This window comes from Hyla sarda, chromosome 12, assembly GCF_029499605.1.
Source record: "Hyla sarda isolate aHylSar1 chromosome 12, aHylSar1.hap1, whole genome shotgun sequence".
Classification (NCBI taxonomy): domain Eukaryota; kingdom Metazoa; phylum Chordata; class Amphibia; order Anura; family Hylidae; genus Hyla; species Hyla sarda.
Genome location: NC_079200.1, coordinates 46,872,217 through 46,889,075, shown reverse-complemented (window position 1 = coordinate 46,889,075; position 16,859 = coordinate 46,872,217). Strand labels below are relative to the sequence as shown.

The 16,859-nt window shown below is 44.5% G+C and overlaps 1 protein-coding gene across 1 annotated transcript in view; it reads left to right on the top strand.

Annotated features, from left to right (window-relative positions):
• The first annotated feature begins 5,062 nt into the window (after positions 1-5,062).
• ASIC2 (acid sensing ion channel subunit 2) overlaps positions 5,063-16,859 on the top strand; it is a 374,271-nt gene continuing 362,474 nt past the window's right edge. The window contains exon 1 of the mRNA XM_056548587.1: positions 5,063-7,088. Within this exon, the coding sequence (XP_056404562.1) occupies positions 6,447-7,088 (642 nt within the window). The 5' untranslated portion in view covers positions 5,063-6,446. The remainder of the gene's footprint in view (positions 7,089-16,859) is intronic.

The following is a 16,859-nucleotide window of genomic DNA, read 5'->3' as shown; positions in this document are numbered from 1 at the left end:
CTGTTTAGCAGTGAGTCTAATCTTCCTCTCTGTGCAATACGTCAAATTTTGCACTTCAGGGGTTACGGCACTTCCGGGGCTACGGCCAGTCCAATTTATACGTATTCTCATCATTAAAATCATGTGGCTGTGATAATATATAAAGCGCTAAAATATAACTTGTGTATTTCACTTCTCATCTATCATAACTGCAATGCTGTTAGGGGTACTGTAGTCCTGGTCGCTTCTGTAGAACTACAAGTCCCAAGACTTCCAAAAGCTTGTACTTGCAGTGTATCCAAAGAAAGAAGGTTAGTTTGATAAGCCTAAGGGTATGTTCACACCACGGATTATGAACGGAATCTCCGCTCGCAGAATTCCACGAGCGGAGATTCCATTCTGGCGGCCGCCGCAATACTTCGGCGGTAGGACCGCGCGGCACTGCGCCATCACCATTGACGGCTACACAGTGTTTGCGGACTTCCGCGCAAAGAATGAACATGTTCTTTCTTTGTGCAGAACAATTTCAGCGGAGGAATTGTCCGCTTCTGAACTTCCGCAGTGTTTATGTTCACAGCACGTAATTCCGTTCGCAGAATTCCGCTCACGGAATTCTGCGGGAATTACGTAGTGTGAACATACCCTAAGTTTGCCATAGCATTCACTCACTAAAAAATTCAGGAAAAAAAAATACGTTTCCATTGTGATAACATGGGGGTGGTGATGGTGATTCAGAATTTGTCAGCTTCTTCTCCTCCTGTGGTGCGTTTGTTGCAGCATTTGGTTTTGTTATGTTTGTCCTTGAATGTGTGGGTGGTTGCAGTACATGTTCCAGGGGTGAAGAATGAGATTGCTGATGCCCTCTCTTGCTCGCAGTGGTCATGGTTCCAGTCGCTGGCCCCTCAGGTGGATGCTTTTGGAGTTCCATGCCCAGACGAGATGTGGGTCCTGCCGTTTTGGCGGCTAATGCATTGATTGAGGCCTCCTTGGCGAGTACTAAGTGGGCTTCTTATTCGGCTGCGTGGCAACATTGGGAGAGCTGGCAGAGTTTGTTGGCAGGTGATGTTAATCTGGATGTGCGGTTGTTGTTGTTCTTGGGTCATTGCAGTGAAGAGGGTTGGTCAGCGTCCAGAATTAATAAGGTAGTAGTGGGGATTGCTTGTGGGCATAAGGTTAGGGGGTTGGGCAATGTCACCAAGTCCTTTTTAGTTTTACAGGCTTTAAGGGGCTAAAGGAAGGATTGGCGGACGCAGGATAGACGTAGGCCTGTATCTTTTGCCATGTTGCAATTGCGTTTGGGCGAATTGATTAGTCCCTCTTCGCGCAGTGTGGGGGGTTTACAGGATGATGATGAGTTGTTTTCTGATAGGGTGGAGTTTTGTTTGAGGAGCTCTAAGGCAGACCAGTTTGGAAAAGGAAAGCGGGTGGTTCTGTTTGAGGTACCGGGGGTTGAGGTGTGCACGTTTTTTGTCTTCAGGTTTACCGGTTGCATTACTTGCCAGAGGATGGCCCACTGTTGAGACATCTGGATGGGTCCTTTTTGTCAAAATTTCAATTTGTGGTGGTGTTTTGGAGATGTTTAGAAGCCAGGGGTGTGGATAGTGGGTATTTTAGTGGGCATTCTTTTCAGATTGGGCAGCAACGGAGGCTGCACGTTGGGGTTTAGGTAAGGAAGGGTTTCGACATATTGGGCGGTGGGAGTCTATTCCCTTCAGATCTTATATTAGGTTGAACACTTAGTGTGTAGTTGTCGTTGTAATTATTGTTGCATTTATTCTGCCATGTTTTCTTTTCTTTTCCTTTTTCTCTTTCAGATACTCCCTGCTTGGTCTGGATTATGGGGCATTCTTTTGTTCATTGGGGGCTTTGCGGGCTTCGGTTCGCCCGAATGGGAGACAGCTGGGGTTCTCTCGTGAGGTGGCGGTGCTTAGATGGTTGTGTCTGAGAGGGACAGTATGGAATAGGGTGCTTCCGGAGTTTACTAAATTTGTACAGTTAGACAGGGCGCTGGAGATTCTTGTTTTACATGTCGGGTGGGGGGGGTGGTAATGTTTTGAGGGCTCACCTATTCCGGGAGCTGAACCGGGACATTGAGTTTGATATTTTGCGGGTGTGGGTCATGTTCCCAAAAATAGTCGTGGTATGGTCGGACATTGTTCCGTGCAAGAGGTGGGACTTAGTACGTTCAGTTGAGAGGCTCAGTAAGGCACGGATCAAAGTTAATCGGGTGTTGGGGAAGTTTGCAGCCCGGAATGGGTCCGTTGCAGTGAGGCACACTGATCTGGAGGATGGTGAAGGGGGTTTTTGGCAGAGGGATGGTGTCCATTTAAATGCCATCGGCATAGATTTGTGGTGCCTGGCGTTGCAAGGTGGGATTGAACTTGCCCTGAAGGTGTGAAGGGATGCAAACTCCTAAGGAGTCAGGAATTTCCATTGTGGCAAGGGGGTCCTTGAAGTCAGTGGTAACAATAGGTATTGAAAGAGCTTTATTCATCATTCAGTTGTCATTACAAGTCATACATTAAATAACAATCGCACAAAGCATGACAGTGCAATATACAGCACAGGTTCCCTAAGCTATGCACTGTACCACATGCTACAGTAACACTCCGCTCCATCACTCGATATTGAAGAAACAAAGTTAAAAAACAACAACATATTACAGTCTGTGATCGGGGAGGGGCATGGGATCAATGGGGGTAGGTGGACGGGCGGATCACAGGGTCAAATAGTGGGCAAACGTATATGGAGGTAGGGGAAGCAGAGGGCCATTAATCCTCTTCTTCATTGACGTCCGGACAGTCCAAAATGGAATAGTCTCTAAGCCGGCCGTGAACCAGCTTGCGGCAGTCCTGGATGGACATGTCCTCCCTGTTGTAGATGAGGCGATTCCTGGCTAGCCATATAGCGTGCTTAAAACAGTTTATAAGGCGCCAGGGCTACTGCAGTCCTATGTCCATAAGAACAAGCTGACGTTATCATCATAACATCGAAGAAAGAAAATGAAGCACTCACCCAGGCACTCTTCAGAAAATAAAAGCATAAAAGCATCCAGGGCCGGCTCTGCCTATAGGCAAAATAGGCAGCCGCCTAGAGTGCACTCTTGATGGGGGCACCACTCTACCCACAGCAATAAAATTAGCCAGCATCCGAAGCACCCACCTGTGGTGAGCTTGGGGGATAAAGCCTTGTGGGGTGTAGGATAGTTAGGGTGTTGCTGTTCAGGATAATAAAGGGCGCTGTTAACCCTTGTCACTCGTGACGCCAGGGTGAGGGTTAAATACTGTAATCTTGATAGGCCTATTGCCACCCTTCCCAAGAGCAATAGGGGATACAGAAATAAAGGATTGTCCACAACCACTGTTAACTGAAAACTTGCAGGAACTTTTACTGAAGAATTTCAGTACATGCAGCAAAAGTAACAGTCCAGATAACAGAGTCTCTACAGATATAGCTAAGCAGCGATTGAAAGTTGGTTGGGATCAGATAAGCTCAATTTAGCTTCTTAGGGATTTTGTAGCATAGATCCGCTAGATTTAAGGGTGTGTTTAGGTCCAATGATCTTGCGGTGAGTAGCGGGGAATTGCTTAGTATATCCGCTATGTTAGAGGCCAAGGCCGCAAGGCTTTGGCCTAGTAAATTGTCTAGTAAGCTGCGGAAGTCCTACCTCTTCCAGAATCAGCAACCCAAGAGAGCGATCAAGATGGCGCAGCTCCCTTATATGGGCAGGGGCTGGCCGTTTTGGATTGGTCCATAACAACTGTCACTCACTGTTACATTGCATTGTGGGTGAACACATCATGAGAACCACCAAAGGTCCTTTAGCAAAACCATAGAGTTCTGAACCTAATCACATGACCCGCAGGTCCTGCTACGCTGAACAGATAGGCATTTGAATATATACATATTTATACTTTTATTTATATGAATTTCTATGCAAATATGAATAAACTAAGGGGTGACAATGGGATAACTATAGAAGAGGGACCCCGACGTTCCTAGGGACTCTGACTATGGGGACCTCTACAAAGGCACAGTATGAAATACAGTACCGGGACACCACACACCCATCCAGCAAAACCCCGTCACCCCAGTAGTAAGGAGATTACATGAGGAGGAGGTTTGTTACAGTGTGTCACCCCAGTAGTAAGGTGATTACATGAGGAGGAGGTTTGTTACAGTGTGTCACCCCAGTAGTAAGGTGATTACATGAGGAGGAGGTTTCTTACAGTGTGTCACCTCAGTAGTAAGGAGATTACATGAGGAGGAGGTTTGTTACAGTGTTTCACCTCAGTAGTAAGGTTATTAAGTGATGAGGAGGTTTGTTACAGTGTGTCACCCCAGTAGTAAGGAGATTACATGAGGAGGAGGTTTCTTACAGTGTGTCACCTCAGTAGTAAGGTGAGGCGTGTCAAAGGGTGGAGCTAATGGGCATGGTCAAGGGGCGGCAAAATGAGCTTTTGACTAGAGTGGCTTTTGACTAGATCAGGCCTGATCCAGGGAGACGTGCAGGGAAGCGGTGTTGCAGGTGAGGCGGGGGGCGAACAAGGGCGGGCATTGCCCGCCCTTGTTTGTCCCCCGCCTCACCTGTATCACCGATCCCCTGCACGTCTCCCCAGATGCTTTTATGCATTTTGTAAAGAAATAATGCCAGATTCCTGAAGACTGCCCAGGTGAGTGCACCATTTTCTTTCTTCATTGGAGATGTTTGCATAATCCCATTTGCCTCAATGTAAAGCACACCTATTCAGACTATTCAGGAGATGATGTATGTGTTGCCAAGTAAGCAATATTTGCTGCATGTTATAATGTGAACATAGTTTTTATTTTTCATTCTTTTTTTAAGTCTTTATTTAGGTTCAAAGCCTTTCTTTTTAGTGTTGTATTTGACTCCTGAAATGTAAGATCAACAAAAATAAAAGCCAGAATCTGATGATACTTGCTGTGTGCTGTGCTTTCTGGAGCTCGGAATCAAGTCAAAGTGCTGCTCTTCTAGACTTGTTGGTAATTCCGAGCTCACTGTTGTACTGAGAGAAATACGGTAATGCAGGATTGCACTGGTGCACAAATAGAGATGCCTGTGTGCAGCAGAGACGGCGAGCGGGGGACACATGATGTGCCAGCTCTTTGTAACAACTTAGCAAGACGGACTTTCACACTGGATCACTGCCCTGTAGGCAAGATGTGCATCACTGCACCTCAATAACATCAAGTGCTCACTTAATTGACAGAGGCTGTGAGTGCTATCTGTCCGTCTGGGGAACACATCTCATACTGGGAAGGCAAGGGCTCTGCATCGGCTGGTGATGAGGACCTGATGCTGACGGAGCTGTCCGCAGTGCTGAATTCACCCAGCCCATCTCCGCTTTGGATTTTTAAAGTTTGTTGGATGGAAAGTGCAGTGAGTGATCTGGATACAACTATTGGATAATCCTGCGACGTTATCTCTGGTGGCTTCTGACTGAGTGCACAGGACTACGCAATGTGTCGAGGGTGATCAGCCGAAGAGCAGAGACGTTGGTGCCAAGTTTTCAACCTTTCAAGCCTTGACATTACCAGTAGCAGCTTCTCACTGCAAAGCTTCCTGTTAAACATTGGGAGATAGTATTATAGAAGAACTAAGACGCTCCGATGTTGTCATGGCTGGTCTACTAGAATTCTGGACCAGATGGTTGATCCTTGAGGAACACAGAAAGTGAAAGATGCCATAGAAGATGATATGCTTCAGTATTTCTCTGGTGACCTGCAAAATGGACAGGATGATGCTTCTGTAGCCGGTAGTACTTCATGCCTGGAAAGCATCTCTAAGGAAGAGCCATAAATTACCTGGAGAAGCTGTGGTAGGAGATGGCACATGTATTTTTTTAGTGCTAGGATAGTCAATCTAGGGTTCGTTTTTCCAATAGTTTACCGGCTCTGAAGGTTGGCAGAAGAAAAGAAAAAAATAGGAGATTTTTCTACTCTTTCACTCGAGCTCTAAATGCTTCTCACTGTCATGGCAATCTGGCTTCCCAGAAAAGGAGAAATGTCTTTCCCTCTCTGAAGTGTGTGGGAGACAACTAGTTGCTTGTGTGTTATTATCGTACATTGGTTCTAAGGAGGTTTCTGTTTCTGATTTACAAAGGGAGGCATGGAGCGTTAAAATGACTGTCATTACTTTTTTGCTCTTCTGCCTATAAGATTGATGCGTAAGTAAGGATGAACATTTAAGACGGAGACAGCGAGATATATTATACTGGGGTAGAGAAGAGGGTTCACTTAGTTTTCTGGCTGTGATACTGACTAACGTGCCATGCCAACTTTGCCTCTGGTCTAGCAGCCAGCTTGGGTCTTGCTGGGCTATTGCATTTTAGCTAGCAGTCTGGGCATTCCTTTGACTGAATGAATGAGGGGGTGGTGGTACCCAGCTGTGCTGCCGATGCCCAGTGCGAGATGCCCCCCTGCTGGTGAGTCCCTGGGGGTGTGTCATGACTCGAGAAGAGAGGATCCGGGCTCCAGCTGGCAGCTGCCCCTCAGGTGCAGTCAGAAGAGATGCCCAGACAGTGCCACCCAGATGTTATACCCAGACACAACAACGCCGTGCCTTATTGTTGCCCACTTTAGAGCACACCAAGCTGCATGGCCTAAAATACATATGCTCACCAAGGTTGGCATTTCAGCGAAGAGCATTTTGGTTCCTTGCCTTCTTCACATCGTTGGGACTCTTACTGTCTTGGTCATCCAACAGGTTGCTTTACTGGTTGTCCTTTCCATCTCACACACGGGTACAACTGGAATGGAGCAAGGAACTGGCCTTTCCAGCTGTCACCCTTTGCAACAACAACCCTGTAAGATTTCACCGTCTCAGCAAAAGCGATCTCTATTTTGCGGGTTACTGGTTGGGCCTCCTCCTGGCCAACCGTACAGCTCGTCCACTTTTATCGGAGTTACTGCCCGAGGACAAACAGAAGTGGTTCCAGAAACTGGCCGATTTCCGGCTTTTTCTGCCACCTCGGGACTTTGATGGGATCAGTGTTGGATTCATGGACAGACTGGGTCACCAGCTTGAGGACATGCTGCTTTCTTGTAGATATCGGGGAGAGGCCTGTGGCCCACACAATTTCTCCACCGTGAGTGTTATTACTTATTCTCTTACATCACTTTAGTCTAGCAGAAGTCTGTGGAATGTGTCGCTCGTAGTATACAAATTATCATATTTATTTGCCTTTTTAATCATTTAGTTCCAGTGAGTTAACTTTTCCGAATTCTTTTTCATACCTGCTTTTCCTGTATGTCTACTTGCATCATACCATGTTAGTTCTTCTATCAAAGGATCCTTTGAAAACTATACCTTTCCTGATAGTATATGGTTTATTTAGTTATCAGCCCTGCCTTTAATCTTTTCCTTGCTTTATTCTCTAAAAATAAAGGGTACCAGGTCTGAAAGGATAAAATGGATAAAAAGACTATAAGATTTCATGTGTACGGTATGAAATTGATCCTGTATTAGCATTGCTGATAGTAATAGAGTGTATGTATCACTGAGAATAGCCAAAACTAGTTGTGCATGTGTTATCCTACATTATCAGACAATCTGTGTGCTATATTGCCAACATTATGGACAAATGTGATATCTTGCCTACCATATGATTGAGAAACAGATGTCTGCAGAGTTAATGGCATCCATGGAGCTTTACAATATGTACATTTTCTCAGCTATGTTGTGTTATTTTTTTGGCAAAAATAATCTTAAATTCAATGTATAAAGCATTATTTCAGCCCAAGACCATTGTAATCCTATTGAAATATGTATACTATACTCCTTTAGGTCATTTTGTCACATCTGGATCCAGGTGTGAGGACTTTTGTTCTACCAATGTGTCATTCTGCTGGGACAAGAAAAATAATACTTCATGTCCGGCAGTTAAGAGGCACATTTCACGACCTCCTGTGGCTTGCAGGGTGCCCACCCGCTACATAAAGGGATTGTACAGTCTTGTTTTATGGATGTACGCAAAAAGGTTTGTAGCCATATTTCTTTTTTTATTGTGTTTTATTTTTTATTGTTTATTGCGGGTACAACAAAGGCAGGGAAGTGATGTGTGCGAGGGAGGGGGTTCAGAAGGCAGCAACCATTTCTCGCAGCTGGGACACTTCCTCAGGTCTCTGACCTGAGAAAGTGCTCTAGTGGCGGGAAATGGTCATCGTCTTCTGAACACCGAGGACCGTTTCTTGCTGCCAGGACGCTTCCTCGGGTCTCTGACCTGAGGAAGCGTCCTAGCGTTGAGTAACGGTCATCGTCTTCTAAACACCGACAACCATTTCTTGCTGCCAGGACACTTCCTCGGGTCTCTGGCCCGAGGAAGCGCCCTAGCGGCGAGAAACGGTCATCATCTTCTGAACATCAGTGACCGTTTCTCACCACCAAAGTGCTTCCTCGGGTCGGAGAAAACCTAGCGGTGAGAAGCAGTCATCATCTTCTGAAATCCCTCCCCCTCTGCCCCAGTCGCTCCCCTCTGCCTTTGTTATACCTGCTAAGCAAGGAAAAAACTCAATAAAAGAAGAAATATGGCTACTAATTGGTGAGTGCCACAATCTTCTTTTTGTCTGTATACATTGCTATGTGAATACTTTTAATGTTATCGTAGAGCACCGCCAGAGTAGCAGCATGCGGGAGCTACAGCTGCCAGCAGCTAGTCCGTAGTACTTACATGGTTTTGCTAATTAACTAGTGGAGTGCCAGAGACTTAACTCTCTATTGACCTTGCTTTAATTGACCTTGCTTTAATAAAGCTTAGTCACTGTACCAGTGAACAGAAGTGGCAGAATGTAGTTAAGTGTTATTACTTCAGGAGATAGAAGAGATATATGTACACCTGTTGTGCTCATTTTGCAAAGAATTGCTTAGACCAGTGGCGACCAAACTCACTTCTCGTGTTTTTACTATTTTCGAGTTTGAGATGCTACAATTTGACCATGAATTGGACACACCATTACGGCTGAGATTATCTGAGCTTTTCTCATGTAACTAATATGGCTGTGTACTACCCTAGAAAAGTGGTAAATATGATCTGTTAGGGGCTGTAAGCTCAAATGTTGCAGAAATGTTCATGTGGACATGGATTACAGTACCATGCGCGTGGATAAAGTTTTACCAATTCATGCACATGCTGCATATTTCTTTTACACAGAAATTGACCTACAATATGGATTTCTAAATTTGCAGCGTGTCCGTTTCTGTTGCAGATTTGTTGCCTGCAATGGGCAAGTAAAATCTGCAATAAAATCTGTGAATTTTGCCTCTTATTCAGCAAAATCCTCCACTGTGAAGTTTAAATGGGCACTGTCCGATCCAAAAACTATTTATATGTTGTTATGAATGAAAATGAAAGACCTTTTGTAATATGGTTGAAGAAAATTTTTTGAAAATATAATAAAGAAAACGGCTCCTGAAAATACCACCACTAGGGGTCCCCATACCTACAGGGACACTAACCAGTCCTGCAGCAGCATCAGGCTTGTCCATAAATCATGGACAAGAGATGACTGATGGACAAGGCTGCATTAGCAGACCCACCAATCACCTCCCACCACCACAAGAAGGGACACGCCCCTTCCCCTGAGAGGATTTCTAACACTGTGAGCTAATGAAAAGAGGGAGTTTTATAATAACTATAGGTGATAGAGACATAAAAACTAGATGTACATGGTCAAAATTAGGTACTGAGTAGTATATATATATATATATATATATATATATATATTTTTTTTTTCACGCATTAAGGGTCTATTCGCACCTAAAGTATCCTGTGCATATTAAATTTGAAGCTGCAGATTTCATGGGTAAACCTGTTCACCTAAACACAGCTCCAAATCTGCAGCTTTAAATCTTCACATCAAATATGTGCAGGAAACTCTTCATGTTTATACACTCTAAGGGTCAGTTCACACGTGCATATTTTCTGCTACAGATTTGATACCCATTAAAGTCCATAGGCAGCAAAATCTTAAGCACCATTTTAGATTTTTGTCTTCAGAAGAATTGTACACTGCCCCAAAAGTCACAAAATTTAGTGCAGCTTTACTAATGCACATCTTACTGCAAACATCTATTTCCTGTGGGTATGTCCCATACATTAGAATGTACTCTTAGTAAATCATCAGGGGCATGTTTGCCCACCAATGGTCAGCTGTGTGTGCAGCTTTAGGTCAGGTCTGGTTTTTAAAGGGAATCTGACAGTTATAGATCACACTTAAGGTTCATGTTTTAAAGAAGCTGTGCTGAGTCGCAGGATGCATGACTCCTCCCTCCCTCAACCCTCCCTGCTTTGACTGACTGATGTGCACAGCTCAATGCTGGAAGACAAGCCCTGTACACAAATCCTTTAAAGGGGTATTCCAGCATTTATTTTTATTTGACTGTGCTACAGGGACTGTAGGTCACAGTGCAGTGCGAGACATAACATCACTAGTCAGGTGTTCAGTGGGAGCCTGTCTGCTACAATGGGTGGAGCGATGCAATGGGTAGATCATTCTGCAAAAATTGCAGCTTTGCAATAGCTGGAGGCACCCTGGTCAGAAAAACACTGGTCTATTGCATGAAAGGGACCACAGGTGTGTTTCAATGGATGGGGTGGCTGATTTGTGGGACCAAGAAAAGTGACCTCACACTTACAAACAAGGAATCATGGGACTCGTAGTTTGAAGGAACAAATTCCAACATAAAATAGCCATTTCACAAAACGATAGCCACAGCATTATGGTAAACCATTTAGCCCCAAGACAAGCATGGCTCCTTTCTAAGCATGTCCATTACTGTCTGGCAGGTACATACTATAATCACCCAATGGTGGACAAATCCTTTAGGACAGGGAGGGGTGGGGGAGGGAGAAGGCATGCATCCTGCGGCTCAGCACAGCTTCTTTGACACTTGAAACCAAGCAAATACTCCTAAGTGTCTCAGGGCAAAACAATGAAAATTACAATTTTAGGGACACGTCCCCAAGGACTGCCCTAAACTAGAGACTACTTAACTAAATTATTAAAACTTAACTTTTATTATAACCACTAAATTATAAATTGTGCTTTTGGTACCATAGTGAAAAAATGAGGACCTCACTTCTTTGAAAAAGCCAGGGTACACTGGCGAAACGTCAGCAGGAGGGGCTATAATGTTTTTATAAATCGGCATCCTAGTGACACTATAGCAAGATTCTAACAGGGTGGGGGTTTTCTCTAGTCAGTGGTGGCGACACTGTCTGGCTTAACTAGACCTTTCCACTGTGATACTGATCACAAGACATATGGGCAATTTTGACCTATGTTGTAGTCACACTGTGGATGACCGGACTTTTTAACATTTTTTCACTATGGTACCAAAAGCACAATTTATAATTTAGTGGTTATAATAAAAGTTAAGTTTTAATAATTTAGTTAAGTAGTCTCTAGTTTAGGGCAGTCCTTGGGGACGTGTCCCTAAAATTGTAATTTTCTTTGACACTTGAGCTCAATGCATGATGTATAGCTGACCAGGGCCGGATTAACGTAGGGGCTCCAGGCCCCTACATTAAAATAGGCCTGGCGGCCCCCACAAATGGCCCGCACAGACCGACCGGCGCCCGCGACAAACCTATTGTGGGGGAACTATATTGCACCTAATGTGGGGGAACTATACTGCACCTAATGTGGGGGAACTATACTGCCAACCTAATGTGGGGGAACTATACTGCACCTAATGTGGGGGGAACTATACTGCACCTAATGTGGGGGGAACTATACTGCCAACCTAATGTGGGGGGAACTATACTGCCAACCTAATGTGGGGGAACTATACTGCCAACCTAATGTGGGGGGAACTATACTGTCAACCTAATGTGGGGGGAACTATACTGCCAACCTAATGTGGGGGGAACTATACTGCCAACCTAATGTGGGAGAACTACAACCTAATATGGGGGAACTATACTGCCAACCTAATGTGGGGGAACTATACTGTCAACCTAATGTGGGGAAACTATACTGCCAACCTAATGTGGGGGAACTACAACCTCATGTGGGGGGATTTATACTGCCTACCTAATGTGCTGTGTACTTACGTACTTAAAGGGGTTTTCATTTTATATACTTTGATAAAAAGGCCCATCACAATCTTCAGCACCAGGCCCATGATGCTCTTAATCAGGCCCTGGAGCTGACATATTCCCTTAACCTTTGCTTGTAAACAAGAATACTCTTAACTGTTGATGGGCGATAATTAGAGATGGGCGAATTTTTCAAAAATTTTATTCTGCTGATTCGTCAAATTTTCAGAAAAAATTTGGTTCAATGCGAATATATTCACAGCGAATTGCTATTAAAAATGGCTATTTCCAGGCTACAGAAAGCCTCAATAGGGGTGTAGAACACTTTGCCTTGCCATAACACACATAGGGTGGGTGCTGGATTAGTGAAATAATACTGTTATTCAATATGACATGCAGGTTAGAGATGTCGCTATTAGAATCACTATCACAGAGCGCCACAATGACAGAGTCTGGAAGTACTATGGTTGCTTGCAGTCTTTGAATGGGGAGTGCTTCCTGTCATGATCTCAATTGGCAGACTATGAAACAACTTATAAACTCTCCCTGCCTGCCTGCCTGCAGTGATGCGGGCTTGAGGTCAATAGATTTCCCCTGTACTGATCTGTATTGTCAGTAACGCTGATTAGTGACCACACATTGTCTGCTCTCTCTCTATCTAGCCAGAACAAATGATTAGTGCGCACACACAGTCTCTGCTCTCAGAAATGCCCGTCTTCGGCAATGGCTGCCGAATATATAGGGCTGTGACATCACAGGGCTGGCTGGCTGCTGATAGGCTGCATGCTGCCATGTGATTCAGGGGGATCCCGCCTACCCACCTTCCCAGACTTCCTTGCCCAATGTCCTCACATGTGAAGCCGTCATTTTAGCCCCCCAGCCTGCACAAAATGTAGTGAATGAAGCGATTCGTTACAACAAAGCGCAAGGGAATTCAGATTTGTTCTGAATCAAATTTTTCATGAAATTCTGAACGAATTCGGCTTCATCAGCTTCGATTCGCCCATCTCTAGTGATGATGAAGAAATGAATAAAACACAAAGAAGAAATGTGTTTATTTTTTTTATTATACGCTAGGTTAAGGTTTGTTTGTTGGTTCTTTGGAGTGTGGGGGGGGGGGGGGGGGGTTACATATGACTGTGCAACTAGGGCACCATAGATCATCACTTATGATCGAGCCCAGCTTTGGAATGTTAAAAGTATTTCAAAGCTCGGCATTGTGCAAGTCATGTGACAGGTGACACTTGCATTCCTGAGTCTTTTTCTCACCTCTTTGATCATGATTTTCACGGGAAGCCATTGATCTTCTTTCTTTCAGACTAACACGACAAGATGAGTCTGTGTCATTTGTTGATTGCACAATTTTGTACCGGCTCGAGTTGCATTGCGGGGTTAAACTGAGTGTTTCCCAACTAGGGTGACTTCAGGTGTTGCAAAACTACAACCCCCTGCATGCCCCGACAGCCTTTGGCTGTCGGGGCATGCTGGGAGTAGTAATTTTGCAACAGTTGGAGGCACCCTGATTGGGAAACACTGCATGGAAACGGAAGAAACCAAGGAACGTGAAATCTTTTAGGGGGAGATTTATCACAGTGAGGGAGATTTATCAAAACCTGTGTAGAGGAAAAGTTGCCCAGTTGCCCATAGCAACCAATCAGATCGCTTCTTTCATTTTGCAGAGGCCTTGTTAAAAATGAAAGAAGCGAGCTGATTGGTTGCTATGGGCAACTGGGCAACTTTTCCTCTGGACAGGTTTTAATAAATCTCCCCTTATGTGTCTCTGTGCAGCCTCTTCACAGCCTTTTTTTTTTTTTGTATGTGTGTTTTTGGCTTAAGCTTAAATTTATCAAAACGGCGCACAGACTTGAAATGAAAAATCACCTCAGGACTAGCTGTAGGATGTGTACGATATAATTTTTGTAAGGCAAGGCAGAAGTGGTATGAATTAGCTTTTTTTTTTTTTTTTTTTTTTTTATGTTTGCACATTATTTTTGTACCTTTTAAAAAAAGACCCAGTTAATAAATCTCATCCCCTGCACAGTCAAGAACGAAGCCCTGCCTTTCACAGTCCCGTTTGCCAAAATTGTCTCTTTTGTATTTTTCTCGAAAACTAACTAGGCAAAAATTTTGCACTAAGTTACAGCCAACAAAAATGTCAGAAAGGCAATGATATATCTCCCCCTTAGTTTTTTAGGTTTGTCTCTTCAGGGTAGGGTCAAACGTAACGGATCGTATTTTACGCTGCGGATTCGCTGGTGACCCGACCCATAGTGTGCTTCCAGCTTTTGCCGCCCACCCCCAAAATTTCTTCACCCCACTCTACCATGCCCCACCCCCTGGGCCTGCTCGCAGCGGCAACCCGCTGCTCCGAGCAGCCACACAGCCGTGATGTCTGAGTACACTACGCATGCGCATGGTGACGCTGGCCCCTGTGTGGCTGCTCAGATCAGCGGATAGCCGCTGCAGGCAGGCCAGGGGGCAGAGCAAGGTGGGGCAACAGCTGGAGGCACACTATGGGTCAGGTCCCCACGTGGATCTGCAACATAAAATACGCTGTGGAACCGTTACGTTTGACCCTACCCTCAAAGAGTAATGTAAAAGGATACCAGGCGGAGGTTCGCAATACTGAATCAATCAGATATTGCTTTCCTTCACACAGCAATGTATCCCTCATGCATTTTGCTGAAAGAATTAGAAAGATAATGCAATGTCCCAGTACAGGACATGGTCCTGCACTACAATTAGGCCCTGTCAGATTGAGTCCCTCAGTGACCTGGGGGCTCTCCCGCAACGTCTCCCCTGCTGTTACTATACTGTCATTTATTGTCATAGGATTGTAGTCAGTGTATTAATGTAAAGTTAGTATAAAGGACGTGTGAAAGGTAATCTAAAGGACCTGTGAGATGTCACATGTTATGTTCATGTTGTCACATGATGTTACCCAGAGGGCACTTGGAAGGCCTCCAATCTACAGTCATTCCAGTAATTCAAGTCTATGTCTTCTGTCACTACTATCTATAGTCAAGTCCAGTCTAAGGTCAAGATTTTAAAGTCTATGTCTGCTGTCCCTACCTATAGTCAAGTCCAGCCTAAAGTCAAGATTCTAAAGTCTATCACAAGTCTAATTGGTCCCAGCAAGCTGTGAGGTCCTTCTGTGTTCCTGGCCACCTCTCTGGGATTCTGGCCTAGCTGTGAAGATAATAACATCTATCTGAACTCAGTAAAGCCTCCATTAAACCATAACTTGGTTGTGCACTCTCTCATTTCACTGCCTAGCCATTGGAATAGCGGAGATACCGTTGGTGTGGTTCCAGTACCCAAAAACCACTCTGGTGTCATGAACATTAGGGGTTAACAACACCTTGCCCCAGGGGTTAATACCATCTTGCCCCTCCACCTACACTGCTACACCCCTTTGTCCCACCATACATCGTGGGTGGCCACAATAATTTCTTTGGCGTTGGAAGCTCTATGCCGCACTATGCAGACAAATTCCATTGCTATAGAAGTCAACACGAAGGGGAAGTTTTGGAAAAGATAATTTCCTCAGCATGTGGATAAGATTTGTTAAACTCTCTTCCACTTGTTTGCTACTGTATTTCACTCTACCTGTGCAAATTTGTACCAGTTTTTTTTTTCTGTGCCGCAATAGGATTTCTGTACAGTCTTTTAAAATAGGCAACTGTTTTTCATCATGTGTGAAAAAAAAATCCATCCTTGATTTTATTATTATTCTTTTTTTATACTGTTGGCATGTTAGCAGGTCGTTGTGAATCGATCATTATTTTAATGATTTCGTATCAGTTCATCGAGAGATAGACATATATATCCTAGGCCGAACATGTATATCTTAGGCTCTTATTTTCACATTGCCGAATTCCTAAGCTGAACTTATTCATTCTTTTTTTTTTTTTTTGGGGGGGGGGGGGGTAATATAGCGTGGAATACTTTGTGGTTTCCTTTACATATATCAGTTGTCCGGCAGCGTTTCCTTCCGGTGTGCACCGTGAACTGATTCCATTAATTTGAATGGGACAGTTCATAATCATCCAGCTTCTCAGTCTGGACGCCGGATGATTGGACTTGCCGAACTGGCACCAGATAGGGGAACGCATCTTGCCGCATTTCCCCTTCCGGCATTCAGAAAAAATGGACGCCGGATGCTACACAACTGATGACAAGTATTGCATTTTGCCATCAGTTGTGGCATCAGTTGCATCGAAATTAAGGCTGGAATTATGTTTGCAGGATGCCAAACATATGTAATCCTAGCCTATGGGGACTGGCGATGTCTGCACTGTCCTAGTGCTGACTGATTCATTAGTGTTAATTTGGCCTGAAATCTTTGATTCATCAGCCGCACATCCCCTCCCATATTCGGCATTAGTGGCACATTGAAATGACCTGATCAGTTGACAAAGGAACATTTTGTTTACTTTTCTGCTGATCGCTGCCCTTATTACACATTGTCAGCCAACAATCTCCCTGTGTAATGGGGCTCTATCTGTACCTCGTGTGTGTGAGTGGAGATTGGCCTATTTTCTTGTTGGGCCCCTTGCAGCTCCTTTGGCTGTTACCTTGGTAGTTATTACCATGGTTAAGATATACCATATTTTTCGCTCTATAGGACGCACTGGCATATAAGACCCACCCAATTTTAAAGGTGCAAAATCTAGAAAAAAAAAGATTCTGAACCCAACAGTGATCTTCAACCTACGGACCTCCAGATGTTGCAAAACTACAACTCCCAGCATGGCATGCTGGGAGTTGTAGTTTTGCAACATCCGGAGGTCTGCAGGTTGAAGACCACTGGATAGGAGG